Raw genomic sequence first — 17,975 nt, 5'->3', positions numbered from 1 at the left:
TGGGTCGGACGGGGGCGGGTCCCGGCAGGCGGCGCGCGGCGCTCGGGGCCGGCGCGCGTTAATGGCGGACGCCGCTGCCGCCGCCCAGCGCTGACCGCCCGCTCCGCTCCCGCCGCCTCCCGCCATGTCCGTGGTGCCGCCCAACCGCTCGCAGACCGGCTGGCCCCGCGGGGTGAACCAGTTCGGGAACAAGTACATCCAGCAGACGAAGCCGCTCACGCTGGAGAGAACCATCAACCTGTGAGCGCTGCCTGGGGCCTGCCCGCCCCTGCCCTGTCCATTCCCGCTGCCGAGTCCGTCCCCGCTCCCACGGCAGCCCCGGCTGGGGTTTCCCTTCCTCAGTGTCTGCTATGCGAGGGCCACAGGGTGCCGGCTCCCGGGGAGCGGGGGCACAGCCCGGGGGCCGGGGGGGCTGCCCCTCGCAGGGGCTGCGGAGCCGCACGGGGGGTCCCGAGGGCCTTCGAGGGGTGTGGAGCCCTTGGCCAAAGTGCTTTAGAAACAGCGTCTGCCTCGGGAGGTGTGAGCCCCAACAGCACAGGGAGGGGTTCGGCGTGATGAGCATCACAGACAGTGGCGCTGTCCGCTCCCTCAGGGGTATCCAGAACGGCGAAAAAGAGAAACACTTGGCCTCGCTGGGGTCTGGGCTGACCCCGTGCAGGCAGCAGGGTGTGGATGGATGTGCGTGGTGTTTGCGGATTGTCTGGTGCAGGTGTTGGCGTTGAAATTCCGAGTGGTTGCTACCAGAGAAAACTTTATAGATATAAAGTACTTGCTAATAAGTATTTACTTATTTTTTAATGAGAAACGATATATTTTATCTTCTTCCGGTAAACTCTGGTGGATGTGGAATGTGTTCTTTGCTAAACACATCTGTCAAGTTGCAAAAACCAGCAAATGTTAACTGCAGCAATCAATATTCAATTTCAGCTATTCATCACTGAATGATGAATATTTTCATTTTTTTTTGGTGTAGCTGAGTTTATTCAGAGACTCTTTTGAAAGTTCAAGTATGAGCTTTAGAGATTGGAATATTTCTGTAGGGTTTCTGAAGAAATGACTCATCAGGAAACTGTGTTATCAAAATAATTTTTTTGGAGTCTAGGCTAAGGGTTTTGATGTACAGTCTAGTGCATCCACAATAGTATAGTAGGGGTTTGCATAATGGGTCATTAATAAAGGTATTTGTCTATCTAAAAGTGGAAGTGAATGGAAAAAGAAATGTAGATTAAACTATCAGTGCTAATGGGAGAGCTTGCTGGTAAATGGATCTGTGGTTTGGAAACTGGTTGTTTTGTCTCACTTGTCTACGTGAGAAAAGGCTCAACAGCAGCTGTTTTGTGCTTTCACCACTGTAAAATATGAGGAGAATTGGGGGGCTGCAATTTGAGAGGAAAGAGTGTGTACTATTTAAATCTGATATGATTAAATATTGAGGAAAAAATCAATGACAAAATGCATCTCAAGGAAAACATTCCTCAGGAGGTCAGACTTTTATTCTGTTAATTCAGTTGCTGAGTGCCACAGGTCAGTAAAACCATGTTGATAACTCATCATTGCTCTCCCAAAAACTGTTTTCCTCACCTTTTTGACTTGGATGGGTAATCCTGTCTTTCCTCCGGGCCTGCTACCATCAGTGCTCTGTGTTACATGGATTTAGTTGTACAACGCCATTCCCCTGTTGCCCTCTGTGCTCTCTGGGACTGACACATTTCTTGCCTAACCTTTCTTTTCTGACTGTTTTCAGTCGCTCTTACCTGGAGAAGTTGCTGAGTTTCCCCTGCACTGCCCTGAGAGGGCAGAGGCCCAGCACCAGTTCAACAGAAGGATCTGCTCACACTCTTTATCTTACCCCAGGCTCTGACCCTGCACTCAGACACTCAGCATTTCTCCTCTTCTTTGATCCAGATGCCTGACTTCCCACTTCAAAACAAAACCACTTCTAACAGTTTAGTTTTCAGCCCCTCCATTACATCTGCAGAGTAAAACTGCAGTCCTGTGCAGCTTCCTTCCCTTCCCCTTCCCTTCCCCTTCCCTTCCCCTTCCCCTTCCCTCCCCCTTCCCTCCCCCTTCCCTCCCCCTTCCCTCCCCCTCCCCCTCCCCCTCCCCCTCCCCCTCCCCCTCCCCCTCCCCCTCCCCCTCCCCCTCCCCCTCCCCCTCCCCCTCCCCCTCCCCCTCCCCCTCCCCCTCCCCCTCCCCCTTGCAGACCTTTTCTGTCCTGTCTCTTTTCCAGCTTCTCTTGGAGCTTTAGCTGCCTTTTCTCTGTGGCATGGAGATCAGAGGGTAGCTGTTGAATAACAGTTGGTTGTTCTGGGTTTCTTTCCGTTTTTTTGAGCCAGCACCAGGCTGGTGTGGCTCAGCAGGGCTGTCTGTGCCCATGTGGTCCATAGTGCAGCTCTGTCTGTGAGCCACCAACAAGGATTTTAGCCCTGCCCTGTGAGTTACCCCTTAAACACAGAAGGTTCTGCTTTAGACTACGTGCTGTGTCAGACTGATTTAAAGTGAGGTGTCTTGCTGTGCAGTAACATTTTTGCCCTCCTTCACAGGTATCCTCTGACAAACTACACGTTCGGCACGAAGGAGCCGCTGTATGAGAAGGACAGCTCGGTGGCCGCGCGGTTCCAGCGCATGAGAGAGGAGTTTGACAAGATTGGCATGAGGAGGACAGTGGAAGGGGTTCTGATCGTGCATGAGCACAGGCTCCCCCACGTGCTGCTACTGCAGCTGGGTACAACTTTTTTCAAGCTGTAAGTGTCTCTTAAACTTTAAACTTCAGTTTATTGTTACAGACCACCAAATCTGTGGGCTAGAGGTTAAATGGTGGCCAACTGATTGATGTTTTGAGTGGGATTCATTTCTTGCCAAGACTTAGTCTGGAAAGTCTTTTTTGAGTGGTGGGGTTTTCATCTGAAGTCTGACTGCTCAGAGGGGGGTGACTTAGTTTGAATCTCCATTATGGTGCATCACTACATTAAAATCTTGTTTAAAACTCATTGTCAGCAGTTAGTCTGCTGTACTTACATTGTGAAAGCTGTTATGCTTCAGTAGTTATGCTATGCCTAGAAAGTGAAAGTGGAGTTCAAGAACTAACCTCCTCTAAATGCAGAATGATACCTGTTTACAAGCTGCTGGGTGAGCTGGGATAGCAAGAAAAGTGGGCATCTAAACCTGAGGAAATCAGTTCATCTCATAGTTATCAGGGTCAGAGTGAAATTTCAGTGTTTGAATACAATCCTAGTGATGGTGGTGGTGCTTGTTTTCTTTTTTAAACTAGATGGCCTTGTCTGGTGTCAGGTTATCCTGATTGTGTTCTTGCTCTTGTTTTTAACATTTATATTGTTTAGTCTCAGCTTTGTGCATGTGTGAAGTCTGATTTTACAGCTAGGTTAGTTTTTCACATCTTGATTTGAAGGGTGTTTGTGGGTAAACTGGGGCTTGACTGTGAAACAGACTTACAAAATGCTGTATTGATGAAAATGTGATTTTAGATTTTTCATTAATTCTGCATCAAATGCAGGATGGGTCCCCATGTGGGTTTTATTTTCTACTTCCTGTTTGCTTCAGTATGTGCTGGTTTTGAGATAAGAACAAATACAGGCAGTATTTACAAACCTTTTCTTTAACTTCTGGTTATTGTTATTAAAACTGTTAAGTGTCCCAGTCATTATCATCTGTGTTTTTATGCTTTGTTCTGCTCAGCTGAAAGTATTTTATATAATAGTTATTTTTACAAGGGACATAAGTAGCCATTTTAGTCATGGGTTTGGTGAAAACTTACCCTGCTGTCTTCAATTTCAAAGTTAGATTTGAAATTTCTGACCTAAGGACCATAAAAGAATTTGTAACTCCCTGCCTGGAAGCACTTCTGAACTTACCTATGAAAGTTAGTAAATGCAATAAAATGTAACTTTAGCTTTCATCATTGATTATTTTAACAGACCTGGTGGTGAACTCAATCCAGGAGAAGATGAGGTAGAAGGGCTCAAACGCTTAATGACAGAGGTCTGTTTTCTTTTGTTGTGTTGCTATAGCAGAATGCTACATTATTTTTGAATTAGCAGAATAAGCCAAAACATTAGAGTAGTCATCTTATCACTGCTGTTGTTTTGTTGCTTTTGTGATGTTCTCAGGTAGTTACAAATAAAGCAGTGGTTTTCATTTATCTGCATCATGAGTGTGGCTGACTCCTGCTGCTCAAGGCCTGTGTTGATTTGCAGCTTTGCTGTCTGGCTTCAGGCAAGTGAGTGTGCAGATGAGCAATAAAATACGTTGTGGAGCACAACTGATGGGGATTTCCCTTTGACAGAGCCCTCCCATTGCACCCATAACTCTAAATGCTCTCCCATTAGCCTGAATTAATTCTGCCAGGTAGTGTCACAATGTATTTCATTCTTCCCATTGGTCTGATGGAACTCAGATGAACTGAGTAGAGCATGGAATTTGAAATACTCTCTGAAGTGGCCTTGTCCTGCCAGATGAGGCTTTTACTAAAAAATTCCACTTTATACAAAAATATGATTTTGTTGAAAGCTGTCTCGGAGCAGTTCTGAACTACCTCAGACACTACAGCAAGTCTTTGTTCTTCCAGTATGTGTTTTCTAAAAAAATGGACTTGGGTTAGTTAGAGTTTTGTTACTGGATTTTTGGCAGATACTGGGTCGTCAGGATGGTGTCCAGCAAGACTGGGTGATTGATGACTGCATTGGCAACTGGTGGAGACCAAACTTTGAACCTCCACAGGTGAGTGCTGCTGTGGGCTGCCATCTTCTTAAGTCAAGTACTGATTGTACTTCCAAAAGCCTTCAACCTGTTGATTGGGCATTTTGAGTACCTGCTGCATGAACAGTTAGTTTTTCTGGTTTTTACCTATTTCATCTCCTTTTTGTGACTGAGGAGAAGCTACAACCTTTTTTTCTGGAAACTCCTGTCTCCCTCCTCACACCTGTCATGGTGGATGAGAAACCCCTGGGTGTAATAGCTTTCAATTTTGTGCTGAGACAGATGCACCATTTGCTTTCGTTGCTTTTATCGCCACAGTGGAAACTCTTGCACTGCTGCTTATGGAACAGATGCCTTGTGAATAAATTAGTCTCACTACCCCATTTCTAAAGCTTTGTATACTGAAAATCCTTGCTCAGTTTGCTGTTATGTATTTCTGTCTTACTGGGTTGCTTTAACTGCTTGTTAGTATTGGTGCCTCTTTAGATCCTGTTAATAGCTCTGACAGCAATAGCATTTCTTTCTTAAGGACTTTCTTATAAAATGTTTTTTTCTATTAGAGGCCATGAAAGAACAAAATATGACACATTGAAAGCTTGCACAGTGCTTGATTATTTTATAAAGTAGCACTTAAGATTGCACAATATTTTCAAAGCTCTATTCAACTAATTTTTACCATTTTTCTTCTAGTATCCCTATATCCCAGCTCATATTACAAAGCCAAAAGAGCACAAAAAGCTTTTTTTGGTCCAGCTTCAAGAAAAGGGTAGGTGTTTGTTTGCAGCAAAGGGTGGTATTTGTAACAATGTCTAAATGCTTGCATTTCACACAAGGAAATGTAGTAGCAAGTTTTTGTTCATATGCTTGTAGTTGTTTATAGTTGATTACTAACAAAGTTATGCTGGTGTTGGGTTTGAAGGTAGATGATCTTTTGAACATGAGTTCCTAGTAAATTCTCATTCCTGCTCCTACATCAGTCTGTGTTCAGCATGTGAACACCCCACATTTAACTAGAAAAGGAATAAATGTGCTTAAATGCTCTGTGTAATGATCTTGCTTTGAGGGCTGTGTGGGATGATACTCTGGCTGAATGTTTGCTGGTTTCTCTTATTAATCAACTTGTATTTGTTTTTAGCTTTGTTTGCAGTCCCCAAAAATTACAAGCTGGTTGCTGCACCCTTGTTTGAGCTCTATGACAATGCCCCAGGATATGGACCCATTATTTCCAGCCTTCCTCAACTTCTGAGCAGGTATATTGTGTTTGTGTGATGGTTCTTGGGAACACATTTGCTTGTGGGACACCAGAGCAAGGCAAGGCACTGCAGAAACCAACTTGAAAAGGTTGTTGCTATCCCAAGGAATCTGTCTCAGACAAGGTGTGATGGACAGCTTAGAGGCAGTGATCATAACTGGCTGGCACCAAAGTCCTACTCAGCAGTTGTAGCTCAGAAACCTGAAAGACAGTGAGGATGAGGCTGTGCACAGACTAAGGAACAGCTTCTTGTGGGTACTGGGGACAGCATGAGAGTAAAAGCCAAGATGTGAGGTTGAAGCACTGAATTAGGTGTGCATGTTATCACAGCTTCCTGCTGATTAATGTGATGCATTTTTTAGACTCTGCCACAGTTTGTAATGTGTAGCATTTTTATGACATCTGTAGAACAGCTGTATTTTTTCCTTCTTCTTCCCAATATACACACTCTTTGGCTTTCTTACCTGGAAGTGGCTTGTGCCTCAGGTCTCCAGAGCTCGCTGGTTTCTTATTTCAGTGAATGTTCGTTCAGACATGCCAGGTGTCCCACAGCCTGCCAGCTCTTCCTCAGGGAAGTAGTTCTGTCATCCTCCTACTTTGATGAAAAAAGTCTGCTAGCAGAGTGTCATTATTGGTGTTGCCCTTAATAGGCTTGTTTCCTGCCGGATTTCTTTTTCTTTAGCCAGCCCCAGTTTTGGCTTCCCCCTCTAAGAACACCAGGTACTTCTGAGTACCAGCAAACCACTGGCTGTTATGCAGACAGGTGTTGGTTGGGTAGTGGTACAGTAGAGGCATCCAAAGACTGGGCATCTGGAAGTTGAGAGGGAGGCTTGTTTCCACGGTTATTTGTGAAATTTAGTTGAGAAGAATTCTGTCTTCTGCCATGTCTGTATGTTACCCATGGAATATGTAAGGTTGGCCTGACAGCAGAAACACTGCAGAGGAGTTGCTGATGGAGGAATGTAACTGTCACTGGGATTTTTGTGTCTATGAAACTCTCTTAGGAGATGAAGTGTTAGTAATTATTTATTCTGCGGCTGTAAGAGGCAATTGTGAAATGTTAGGGCAGGATTGGCTGTTGAACATGACTGTAAAGCTGTCATACTAAAAAGTGTACTTTTGTCCTGTCAAGTTGAGGCTTATCCAGAGCAGAAACAAAGTATTTGCATAATAATTCAAAAGTAACCTTAAATAGAAAAAATGAAAATTTTTCACTTGGTATAATCCTTTTAATTTTAGGTTCAACTTTATTTACAACTGAATTCCTGTTTACCTGGACTCCTGATAGAAGAAGCCGTCTCTGTGAGCACAGCTTTAAAATGTAGAGTAAAAAGTACGTGTGACACAAGGATTTTTTTAAGTCTTTGTGTTCCTGGAGGCCATTAAAGTTTCTATGGTATGAACAGAGAAGTGAATCTCAATTGCTTAGGTAGAGAGATGGCAATGTGATACCAGTGTTTTAATCCCTTTTCATTGTAATACTCACCAATTTTTTGTTTTGTACAACATTAAATAAAATGGTTAAAATTCTGTTTGTCTTGTGTCTTGGGTTTGGTTTGGCTTTTGGAGTTTTTTGGGTGGTTGGTTGGGGTGTTTTTGTTTTCTTGTTGGGTTTTTTGTTTGGTTTGGGGTTTTTTTGTTTGTTTGGGTTTTTTAATTTTTGTTTGTCTCCTACTTTTAGAGACATATTTTAAACTTTTATTACTTTTCTTCAGGAGTACAGAAGGTCTGGGAAACCAGAGGAGGAGCTAAGCCATTCAGGGCCCATTCAAATGCTCTGGTCTGCATCCCTGAGCAGGGAATTAGGATCAGGGAGAAATTGAAACAGTATAAGTAGGTGCAATATAGTTTTGAGTCTTAACTTGGAGAACCGAACTGCTGTTTTGAGGGAGTATGAATACTTAGAGGTAACTGTAGCCTTTACCTTTGACCAGAATTGGTCTTTTTGTACAGGGCTTGGGTGAGATGCAACATGCTCCTTCTGTGCCCCCTTAAGATAGTAACAACCCAAAAAATTGTGTTGGACTGGCCTGAGATAAAGTTAAAATAGGGAAAGTGAAGAGAATTTTGCATATTTTTCCATAGCTACAGGACAGAATTGGGGTCATGTTGAAATGCTTTGCCAATGCCATTGCAAGTGGTCCCATGTTACGCCGAGCTGTGCTGTTGTCCTGCGAGGGATATCTGTGCTTATACTTTTATCTCCTCAATATTTCAGTCTCTTGCAGGTAGTAAAAATCAATCTTACTAATTTTGGGGTTTTTACATGCTTGGCTAAACATAAATTCCAGTTGGATGTGAGATGTCCCAATGCCTTTAGCCTTCCATAATTTTGCTTAATCAGTCTTCAAAAGATTTGTTTCCAAGTTCTGTCTCTGCTCAGAAGGTGCACTGTTGCTTCTGCACTGTCCTCTTTTATGAAGGCAGGGTTGGAAAATGCCTGCTGCCAAGAGAACTGAGTCTTGCCAAAGTGCTTGGCTCTGCTGCCATCTGCACTGGTAAGCAATGTACAGAACAATCCTGACAGCTTTGTGCCTTGGTCAGATTGAAGCCGTGCATATGGCAAGTGTACTGACAAATGCTGGAAAAAGTAGAGGTAGGGCTGTTCTCTTTGGTGCTATGGCTGGAAGTCCAAGGCAGTTGCTGAGCAGAACGGATGGTTTCTTAGCTGCCAGATAGGAGAAATAAAGCTGGGAGTGTAGAACAGAACCATTTTTGCCTGTGGAAGTGAGGAAGGGCAGGTGCAGGTTTGGAATTCGGCTCCTCCAAGAACAAAGTGGAGTGCCGCTTCTGAGCCCTGGCATTTAACAGCACCCTCACCTTCCGTTACCACATGGTAGTTGGGGAGATACTCTTGCTGCGGCTGCCCCTGGCAGGGCGCTGCCCGCGCCGCCTGCCGCCTTCTCCCCGACCCCGTGGCTGCGGCTCTGGAGGCTTCCGGGAGGCTCCTGAGGGTCCCCCGGCCCCGCCACGGGGCTGTCCGGACGCGGGTGCGGATTCGGGTGCAGGGCAGGGCCGGCCCGCGGGAAGCGCCGCCCCGGCCGTGACTCAGCGCGCGGGTGACGGGCGGACGCGGCGCCCGGAGCCGGGGCGGGGGGTTCGGGGCCGCTCGGCTTTGCCTTCCGCGGCGGGGGCGGCTCGCCCGGCCCCGGGGAGGGGCGGCGGGGCGGGCGTTGTGCCGCGGGAGCGCAGCGGGCCGCGAGCGGGCCCGGGCGGCGGCGACGGCTTCGCGATGCCGCTGCTGTTCCTGGAGCGCTTCCCCTGGCCCAGCCTCCGCACCTACACGGCGCTCAGCGCCCTGGCGCTGCTGGGCGCCGGCCTCAGCGCCTACCGCGCCCTCAGCCAGGCGCCCGCCGCGCCGCCGGGCCCCGAGTCGGCCGAGTCGCAGCGCTGCGCCGGCCCGAGGGCCCTGGACGTCGCCTACTACCTGCTGTCCGACAGCCTCTGCGTCTGGGTGAGCGAGCCCCGGGGCAGCGGGGCCTGCGGGCCGCGGCCTGCGGCGGACCGGGAGCGGGAACGGCCTTCGTCGGCACCTCCCGCGGCGCGCGGGGGAGGGCTCGGGGTGTTTGCTTATTGTTTGCAAACTGCTCGCGGGCAGCCGCCTGAGCCCGAGGGCTCGGCCCGCGGCTTGTGCCGGTCCCGAGCGGGCCCCGCTCGCCCGGCCCGGGGCTCTCCGCTGGCAGCCCTCGCCGCGGTCCCGGCCCGGGGCTGCGCTGGGGCTGCCCAAGCACCGCCCCGCCTGCTCTGCCAAAAGTCTGAGTAAGGGACTGCCAGGTGCTCGAACCTAAGCCTTACCTACCTTTTTTCCTTTTTTGCCTTGTTTTTAATAATATTTAAAGTCATGTAAGTAAGAGGGAACATTCTCACCATTTAAGAAATCTGAAAAGAAATCTGTATTTCTTTAAACCCAAATCTGGCAATAGTATAAGAATCTTGGCTCACTGATCTCAGAGGATATCAGAAACCTCCTTGCTGAGCTCTTGCTGTTGAACTTTTCATGTGTTTGTCAGTCAAAAGTGGCAGTAGTTGGATATCTGCTTCACAACATGCTTGCTTGACTGAGGTGCTGATTTTTTAATAGACTAAACACATTCATCTTCATTGAAACCTGGTCTCAGGACCTTAAATTAATAGTCCTGGAGAAGTTTATTGTATGCCCTTTAGAAATGACAGGCTGAGGCTGCTTCATGATCCCCCTTCTTGCTTTTTTAGTGTCCTGCATAGGTCAAAAGTCAATTACACGTGTCTTTGTCAAGTGTGAGAAGCAGTTTTCCCAGGTCCATGTGTTCTCCTTGTTGCTTTGCTTTAACGCAGTTTCCCAAGAAGGGTTTAGTCAGCGTTGTTGCTGAAGGGGTGTGTACTATTCAGCATGTTTTGTTTGAGGCAACCCTTGAGTCTTGTTACTGTAACAACAGATCCAAAGTGGAGTTTTCTCATCTGCCATATGTTAGACAAAATGAGCATTTCAGTGATCTCTAAGTTTCATCCCCATGTTCCTTTGTGCTGAAGTTTGCCAGTCTGTATAAAATGATTTATTGTGAAGAGGTAGGTCAGTTTGTTGGCTGTACTGCTGCATCAAACTGACAGTGTTAGTATTTCTAGAAGAAAAAAGTTAAGTGACTTATCAGTTGCTACATGGGTCTTGGAAGAGGCCAGGCTTAAATTTCACCAAGAAAAAAAAAGGCAACTAATACTGTTTTGTGAACAATGGCAGGTTTTGTTAGACTTATTCATCCCCCTTCTCTTTCTCCCTTCTTCTAAGTAGGGCAGAAGTATTTGTCACTGACTGCTTTATTTCTTTCCAGGTGCTGGTGAACACTGCCTGCTGTTTTCTGATGCTGGTTGCCAAGGTAATCCAGTGTATGGTGTTTGGTCCTCTTCGTGTCAGCGAGAGGCAGGTGAGACAGCAACACAGTGCCTTGGATATTGTACCCTAGGAAATTGTGACACGTAACAACAGATATGTTTTTATATGGAATTGCTGAAAGTGCACAAGAAAAGTAAAATTTTAGAACAACATGAATCTTACCATTTGGTTAGCCAGTATATCCACAGCCACAAGTTTCCAGTTTATTTCTGAGGGAATTTTTCCTATTCTATTTTATAAGCCCATGGTCAGCTTGAAAATCCTGTTTCCTTAATGAGCTTTGTCAGATTTCTTACCTCACTTCAAAATGCTTGTATAATGTTCTTCTCTGTCCAGTCTGCACCTGGCAGTATTTCTCCATTGCATTTTGTAGCTGTCAGCACTGGCAGTCTGAGTTCCCTCTTCTTTGTGCCTTGACTGCTGGAGAAGTGCTGTCCATCCTCATATGCTGAGTAGGTGGTTTATCAGCCCTCAGGTTTAGGAGGGAGTAGGGAGAAAACTGAGAAGTGAAACTTTCCAGAGAAAGGAGGTGAGCAGATCTGGAAACCGAGGCTGTTTAGTCTTGCTCTAGGGCTAAGTGAGAATGTTTTTAAAAATTCAGCAAGGGAATCATGATAGCCCAGGGTTTTTAAAGAGAGGTCCTGCAGAAGCTGAAAGCAGCACCAGGAGTTTGAATAGTATCTGTATATTTAAAAAGAAAGGCAAGTGCTTAAGTTGCTCTGTAGATGCAGCAGCAGTGGTTTGAATGTGGTCACATATTAAAAAAAAGTCTGTAAATGCAGTTCTTTAGGAGGAATCAGGCCATGATGATTTTTGACATGCAGAACTGAGGCACATCAAGCCTCATTAATAACTGTGGATCTCTCAAAGCCTGTTGCATTTGTAATTCACACACTGCAGGGTCTCTGAGTGGTGTGTTAAAACCAAGGCACTATCAAACTGCACTGCCTCAGATTTTCTTTCTAGCCCATATTAACTCTAAGGATGTGGAATTTTAACCAGTGATGGTTTCCAGAATATTGTCTACCCTGTTGAAAAGTGAAGTGAAAAGCAGTGGCAGTGTGGATCCATTTGTGTTTGGACAGTGGGAATATGCTTCAGTTCTCATGTAAAGGAAAGATGTTATTAATATGGGAGAGCCCTAAACAGGAGCATCGTGAAGGAATTCTGGGCCTGGCTTAACCAAACTCCTGGTGATTTCATTGTGTTCTTTAACAAAACATGTTGTTTCATAAATTTTTTTCATCCCTACTAAGCTGACTTGCTGTCTGCTGCTTGAGAGCATGATATTGTTTCTTTCATACCGCATATGCGTGGGAATAATTTTTTTTCATTGCTTATGCATCTCATTCTCCACTGTAGGCTTTGTGATCCTTAAGAACAGACTTTGTCATCTTTTCTTGATCATCTGTGCTTTTTGTCAGGTTTTTGGAAGCAAGGTGCTAGGTGATTTAGGCATCTTGAATAACCAACTGTGGCACCTCTTCTAGCAAAGAGGGCTTTGTGTTTGCAGCCTGGTGGCTGTGTTGCTTGGGTGTAGAGAATCGAACTGAGATCAGACTTGGTTTGTGCTGAGCTCTGTTTTAGAAGTATGGCAGGAAACTGTGCTCTGTGCTGTGGGGCACAGTTATGGTGCTGTGGTACTAAAGACTATCTGAATACTAAGGACTGCTAATATTTTTAATGGTTTTTAATTTAGTAAAGGTAACAGATACTACTCAAGGTGTGTATGCCAAAGTATTATTGCATTTCTCCTTCCACCTTTTTTTCTTTCCCTTTCTCTTTTCCCCTTCTTCTTCCCACTGCGTGTGGATTGTCAGTGCTTTCACTACAGTAACCAAGTATCTTCCATTCCAGCACCTCAAGGATAAATTCTGGAATTTCATTTTCTACAAGTTCATCTTCATCTTTGGTGTGCTGAATGTTCAGACAGTGGAAGAAGTGGTGATGTGGTGCCTGTGGTTCTCTGGACTTGTGTTTCTCCATCTGATGGTTCAGCTCTGCAAGGATCGCTTTGAATATGTAAGTTTTGATTAAGAGCTGTCTCTTTGGAGATGCAAATTCTGTTTCTGGTTCAGGCAGTGGCTCCTGATAGGTTACAAACAGGTCATTTAGACCTTTTCCCCACCTCGTGACACTGAACACGTGCACATCCCAGTAGCTTCAAATACTTGCTTTAAAGTGTAATGTCAATCTTACTCCTTCAGTTTTCCCAGGAGACAAATGGAGCTGAAGATACTTATTTTCTTTGATAAATTGCTCCTTATATGTGCCCTGTAATTACTATTACATAACTGCATGAGATGTCTTCATAGCTCTCCTTAGTGAAGACATCTTGACAACAGAACATCCCTTAGATTTAGGATTGGCCTATGGACCTGTTTCTGCAGATTCTCTGCCCCACTTAAACCTGCTGGATTTTGACAGCCAGTGTCTTTACAACATACAGTGCAACTTTCTGCCTAAGCTACATTTGCTTTCTGTTGATACCAAGAATAAATCTAGTAGAGATGCAGAAGTTGAAGGCTAGGCAAGGAAGAAGGAACTGAAATTTGGAGAGTAAATCTTGGCCTTTAAGCATCTATATATGGGCATGCATTTTCCTAGGCTCCTCTCTCCTGGAAAAGAAGTTTGTCCTAAATTGGATTGGTGAATTTTTTTGGTGACTCTGTGCTTTGCAGGTTTTTAAAATGTCCAACAAGGCCTGTTAATTCACAGGTAGCTGAGCACTAAACTTGGAACTAGATTGTCTGGGGTTAGGAAAATGGAGACAGCAGTTAACAAGGCAATCATCTGGTATTTTTGGTGTTGTTCAGAAAGCTGTGAAAGAACAAAGGTCACATGGGAAGAAATCATTATTATATTCCTCTTGCATTCAAAGCATGTATCGTAATTTTTTTCTTGAACAAATGATACGTGTGTGATCTGCCTTGCAAAGACAGGGGCATGTGGAGCTGAACTGGATATAAAGAAGTAAGAAAGAACCCATTTAAAACATGAGGGAGTCAACTCTGTATATCCAACTAGGGTGAAGCTTTGGGCAACTGCTTCTTGCCTTGTCCTATTCTTCCCCATCCTGCTCTGAAAGTATAAGGGGATGGACCAACTAAACACTTCACCCCTTGGGTCACCTTTGAATTAGACAGCCTAGGTGTAACCTGCTGTTAGGGTTGTTCAGAGCTTTGCATGCTTTGAATGAAACAACTTTTTCAGTATAGTCTGCCCAGCAGTCTGTAGCTGCAATTTACATTCTTTGGGGGAGATGTCTCTTTCTTCCAGGGAAGAATGATATTGGAAGAACTAGAGGATGGAATATTAAGCTGGACAAATTCAGATCAGCCGTTAGTTGAAAAGCTGGCAGAACATTGCTCAAAGGCTATATATTAAACTAGGTGACTTTATAAAATGCATGTTCTTCCTAAGAAGATGCTGTAAATTTGATGCAGAAACTACTGTGTCTGTGGTTTTCTTGCACAGGTGATTCAAACATTAAGTCAAATAATAATTATAAATAAAAAATTGTAAATGATTGTTTAAAAGCCTGGTGAATGTAAGTGACAGGAACACGAAAGAGACTTTGGGATGGTGTGTGGGTTTAGCTTTATTCTGCACAATTTATTACTGAATTGCATGGTTGAGGTTCTGAAATTGGTTTTATTCTAGAAAGCAAACTTTTTTCCTGAATGAGGACTTGTTTGGTGAGGTGTCTATAGAGGGCAGGGTGAATGAACTACTCCTTTAAACCTGTCATGTATATATTTATGTGTGTTTCAGCTTTCCTTTTCTCCTACCACACCCATGAGCAGCCACATCAGAGTCCTGGCCCTGCTCATAGCCATGCTCCTGTCCTGCTGTGGGTTAGCGGTCGTCTGTGGAGTTGTTGGCTACACCCATGGCATGCACACGTTGGCTTTCATGGCAGCAGAGGTGAGACTTCCTTCTTACATGTTGTGGTTTCTGCTTTGTCTTTCACCCCTCACTCGGGGTTATCCTTGTACACAGTGGATTTTCTTTTAGTTCTCATAAGGAAGAAACTTTGAATACACAAACAAGCCATCCCCTGTGTTACAGTAGCTGCCAGGTCGGTGTGCTTGCTCCCTTTAGCCTTTAAGCATGAAAAAAATGTTTATCTGAAAGAGAATGAGAGGATAAACCCATAAGATGATGCTGAAATCAAATGACAGCTTATGAAAAAATAATAGTTGTGCTTCATGAGCATTGCAAGAACTGTTCGTTGAAACAGCACTAGAGAGAGGCAGAGAGTGTGTATGAAAGTGTAATGTGCACTTCAGCCTCCTTCTTTGAGGCTGTATTTTCTATTTCATTTTTCCTCAAAAAAACCTGAGAATCCTTAAGGCACAGTCCTGGGATTTGCTGATGTTTGTGTAACAAGTTGTGTCTCAGCTGAGATGAACAAGCATGTTTGAGCACTCCTGAACCCTTTGCACTGTGGAGTAAATATCAGTGTGTTTGTGGATTGAACATCAGTATGTTTTTGTTGTTGCACCCTGCCTGAGGAAGTGATAATCTTAAATAAAGGAGATGAATCCAGTATAATTGCAAGTATGTTGTGTTAGCACATCCTTAGTTCAGATAACAAGTAGCATGTACGATTTATTTTTTTTCTTCTATCTTGAATTCGTACTTGTGAGCGAGGGAGGAGGAAAGGAAACAGTTTACTGATAGTAGGAGAGTATGATGCTGATCACACCACAGTTCAGTTATTTAGTATGTCTCTTTATTTTTCCCTAACTATGAGAATATGCAAGACCAGATTTGTAACTATGCAGTGGAAGGGTATTTAAGATTTGCCAGTGTCTGTCATAAGTGGGGTCTTGTTGGTGTCACGTCTCTTATCTTGGCTTGGCAGAAGGATGTATCAGCCTTGCACCAGCACAGGGCAGGTTTATCAGGGAGTGTTCTGGTGCCTGAGTGTTGCCTCCTTAGCACTGCACTGTGTGCTAGTGAAGTGTTTTGGGTTGCAGGATGGGGCCCAGCTGCTCATTTCCGTGGGAGCTGTTCTGTCTGCTGATGAATGGAGTGGCTCAGTCAGAGTCAGTGCAGTGTCCCCAGCCAAGCCATGGATCCCAACAGCCTGCTGTGCTGCTGGTGGGCAGTGAGGAACGTGGTGGGAAATGCAGAGGAAAGGGTTTCCAGCCCTGCTTGCAGCCACTGGTGTTTGAGAACATTCCTGAGTTGAGGGCTGCATAAGTTCATTGAGTTTGGTAGTCCCAGAGATACTCTGGAAAGTTGTCTGAACACTTGTTTAACTCATTTATACCTCACCCTCTGTAATATCTAAAGTCAGCATTTACTTGGCTTAGTGTACAAAAAAAGAGCTCTTTTAGTTCTGAATCTTCTGTCTGATAATCACAGAATCGTTTGGGTTGGAAGGGACCTTAAAGACCACCTAGTTCCAAACCTCCTGCCATGGGCAGGCAATAATGTTCCCCAGCTATCTTCTGATATATTTATGGTGAAAATCTGCAAAGAATTTTCCCCTGTTTACTCTTCCTAAGACTATTGGTAATTTTACCATCCTTTCTCCTGTTCTTGTCCTGACTTTCTAAGCAAAAGAATTGTAGTCTGTTTGATCTTCCATCGTAAGAACTTGCCTTTTTTGAACATTTTAAATGCTGCCAGCACTCATGTGAGTGGAACAAAACATTTTAGCTTTCTTTCTGTACAGGTACTGGCAGTGACACCTCATGGCAGCCCTCAAGCTCTCAGCAAAAGCTTTAAATCTTGCAGACTGCAATGTTTTCCTGGTGGTGGCTTGTGTGATGCTGCTCAAGAGGGGTCCTGCCAAGTGTATCCCATTAGCATGAATGAATTACATTAAGTTACATTAAGCTATTAATCTCTTTTCTGACTCTGCAAACATCAATTTAGGTTGATGCCTCAGGGGCTTCAATAAAACAACATAGATGTTTTTCTTGTGTTTTAGGTAGACTTCCCTTTGTTCTCTGTTGTTTGTCAGCATTTTCTTTACTGAAGAGGGTGGATGTGGAACCTGCAAATGCCCAGAGAAAGGCATTGAATAAGGACTGTCTGTATTTTTGAGTAAATATTTATCTTTTTTTGCCTTAATATATGATGTTTGAAAATTATAGGACAGCAAGCAGTGTCCAGTCAGTCTAGTCTATCTTTGCACCCTATTTATTGTGAGAAAGAATTACTCCATTCCTATAGCAGCCATCTTCTGCTCCTGTTTGATCTCAGTTAAGGCCACGATAATGATAGTGATATCCAAGTCTTAGAGTTGTACCTTATGGATAATAAGCTTCTATAGCTTCTCACTCCACATCCATTCTCTTCGTGTTTGAGTGCCTTCCAGCCTGATGTACATGATGAGCATCTGCCTGAGTCAGAGTCCCTGCAGGATAAGCTGTCAACTTTGGGCAGCACCAAGAGCTCCTAAGGTGTTGGAGCTGAAAATGGCCTGCTACACACTTAGAGCCTCAGATTACAGAGCTGTGTAACTTGTGATGCAGTCTTGTACTTTCTGTGAAGTACTTCTTGTGAAGGAATGTTGAAATGCATTTCTGGAAACAGTGGAGGCACCAGAGGCCAGTGCCTTCACCAAATCTGCACTAGCTTGTCATTTCAATTCTGATGCTCCTGTTGCCTCAGCACTGACCAGTACACATTGTGTCTTGGCAACATTAACTTAGTAAAAATTACAAAGACTAGACCCTTCAGATTTCTGCCTGAGAGATGCCTTCCTTACTGGGGACTTTGTGCCACATGTACAGGTTTTGATACAAATTTGTGCTCAATGTCCAGCAGCTCAGGTAATCCCTATGTTTCAGCCCTTGTGGTTAGAACTGGGTAAAGTTTCCCTTTCCTCTGTGGTCTGGTCTCCCCAAAGTTCTTCTGTAGTCACAAAACATCATGTCAACCATGTGTAGTCTCTGTGGTACCCACTTGCAGGGTAGCAGGAGAAAGAAGAGAGTCTTGTAATGTGCCTTGCAGGAGCAGCCAGTGTGCTAATTAAGCTTTGTTGCGAGAGGTGCTTGTGATGAGAACAGCCCACTGTGCTAAGTGACTTGCAGTTACTTTCTTGACTTTTTTTGTATTATTTGCATGATTTGTGTATCTTATCCTGAAGTGTTTATTTGAATAAAAGATCACACTGGT

General features: G+C 44.6%; 2 protein-coding genes across 2 annotated transcripts in view; both read left to right on the top strand.

Moving 5' to 3' along the window:
* Positions 1–28: 28 nt before the first annotated feature.
* On the top strand, positions 29–7,498 carry NUDT21 (nudix hydrolase 21). Its single transcript, XM_071567780.1, has 7 exons — positions 29–240; positions 2,544–2,744; positions 3,936–3,999; positions 4,648–4,737; positions 5,407–5,482; positions 5,852–5,966; positions 7,208–7,498. Exons 1-7 carry the CDS (start codon positions 125–127, stop codon positions 7,227–7,229), a joined length of 684 nt encoding a protein of 227 aa, XP_071423881.1. The 5' UTR covers positions 29–124; the 3' UTR covers positions 7,230–7,498.
* Positions 7,499–9,014: 1,516 nt separating this feature from the next.
* The window catches only part of AMFR (autocrine motility factor receptor), a 31,219-nt gene continuing 22,258 nt past the window's right edge, over positions 9,015–17,975 (top strand). The window contains exons 1-4 of the mRNA XM_071567580.1: positions 9,015–9,422; positions 10,774–10,866; positions 12,693–12,857; positions 14,610–14,762. Of these exons, the coding sequence (XP_071423681.1) occupies positions 9,201–9,422; positions 10,774–10,866; positions 12,693–12,857; positions 14,610–14,762 (633 nt within the window). The 5' untranslated portion in view covers positions 9,015–9,200. The remainder of the gene's footprint in view (positions 9,423–10,773; positions 10,867–12,692; positions 12,858–14,609; positions 14,763–17,975) is intronic.

This window comes from Pithys albifrons, chromosome 12 (assembly GCF_047495875.1).
Source record: "Pithys albifrons albifrons isolate INPA30051 chromosome 12, PitAlb_v1, whole genome shotgun sequence".
NCBI classification, from domain to species: Eukaryota; Metazoa; Chordata; class Aves; order Passeriformes; family Thamnophilidae; genus Pithys; species Pithys albifrons.
Note: the sequence above shows the minus strand (reverse complement) of the source record. Positions and strands in the feature narration are given on the sequence as shown.

What these genes read in the sequence shown, in the direction of transcription:
- NUDT21 (XM_071567780.1), top strand. Translation starts at nt 125, where the DNA reads ATGTCCGTGGTGCCGCCCAACCGCTCGCAGACCGGCTGGCCCCGCGGG. An exon ending in TCAAACGCTTAATGACAGAG is followed by an intron (nt 4,000 to 4,647) that starts GTCTGTTTTCTT and finishes GATTTTTGGCAG; the next exon opens with ATACTGGGTCGTCAGGATGG. An exon ending in CTTCCTCAACTTCTGAGCAG is followed by an intron (nt 5,967 to 7,207) that starts GTATATTGTGTT and finishes TTTTAATTTTAG; the next exon opens with GTTCAACTTTATTTACAACT.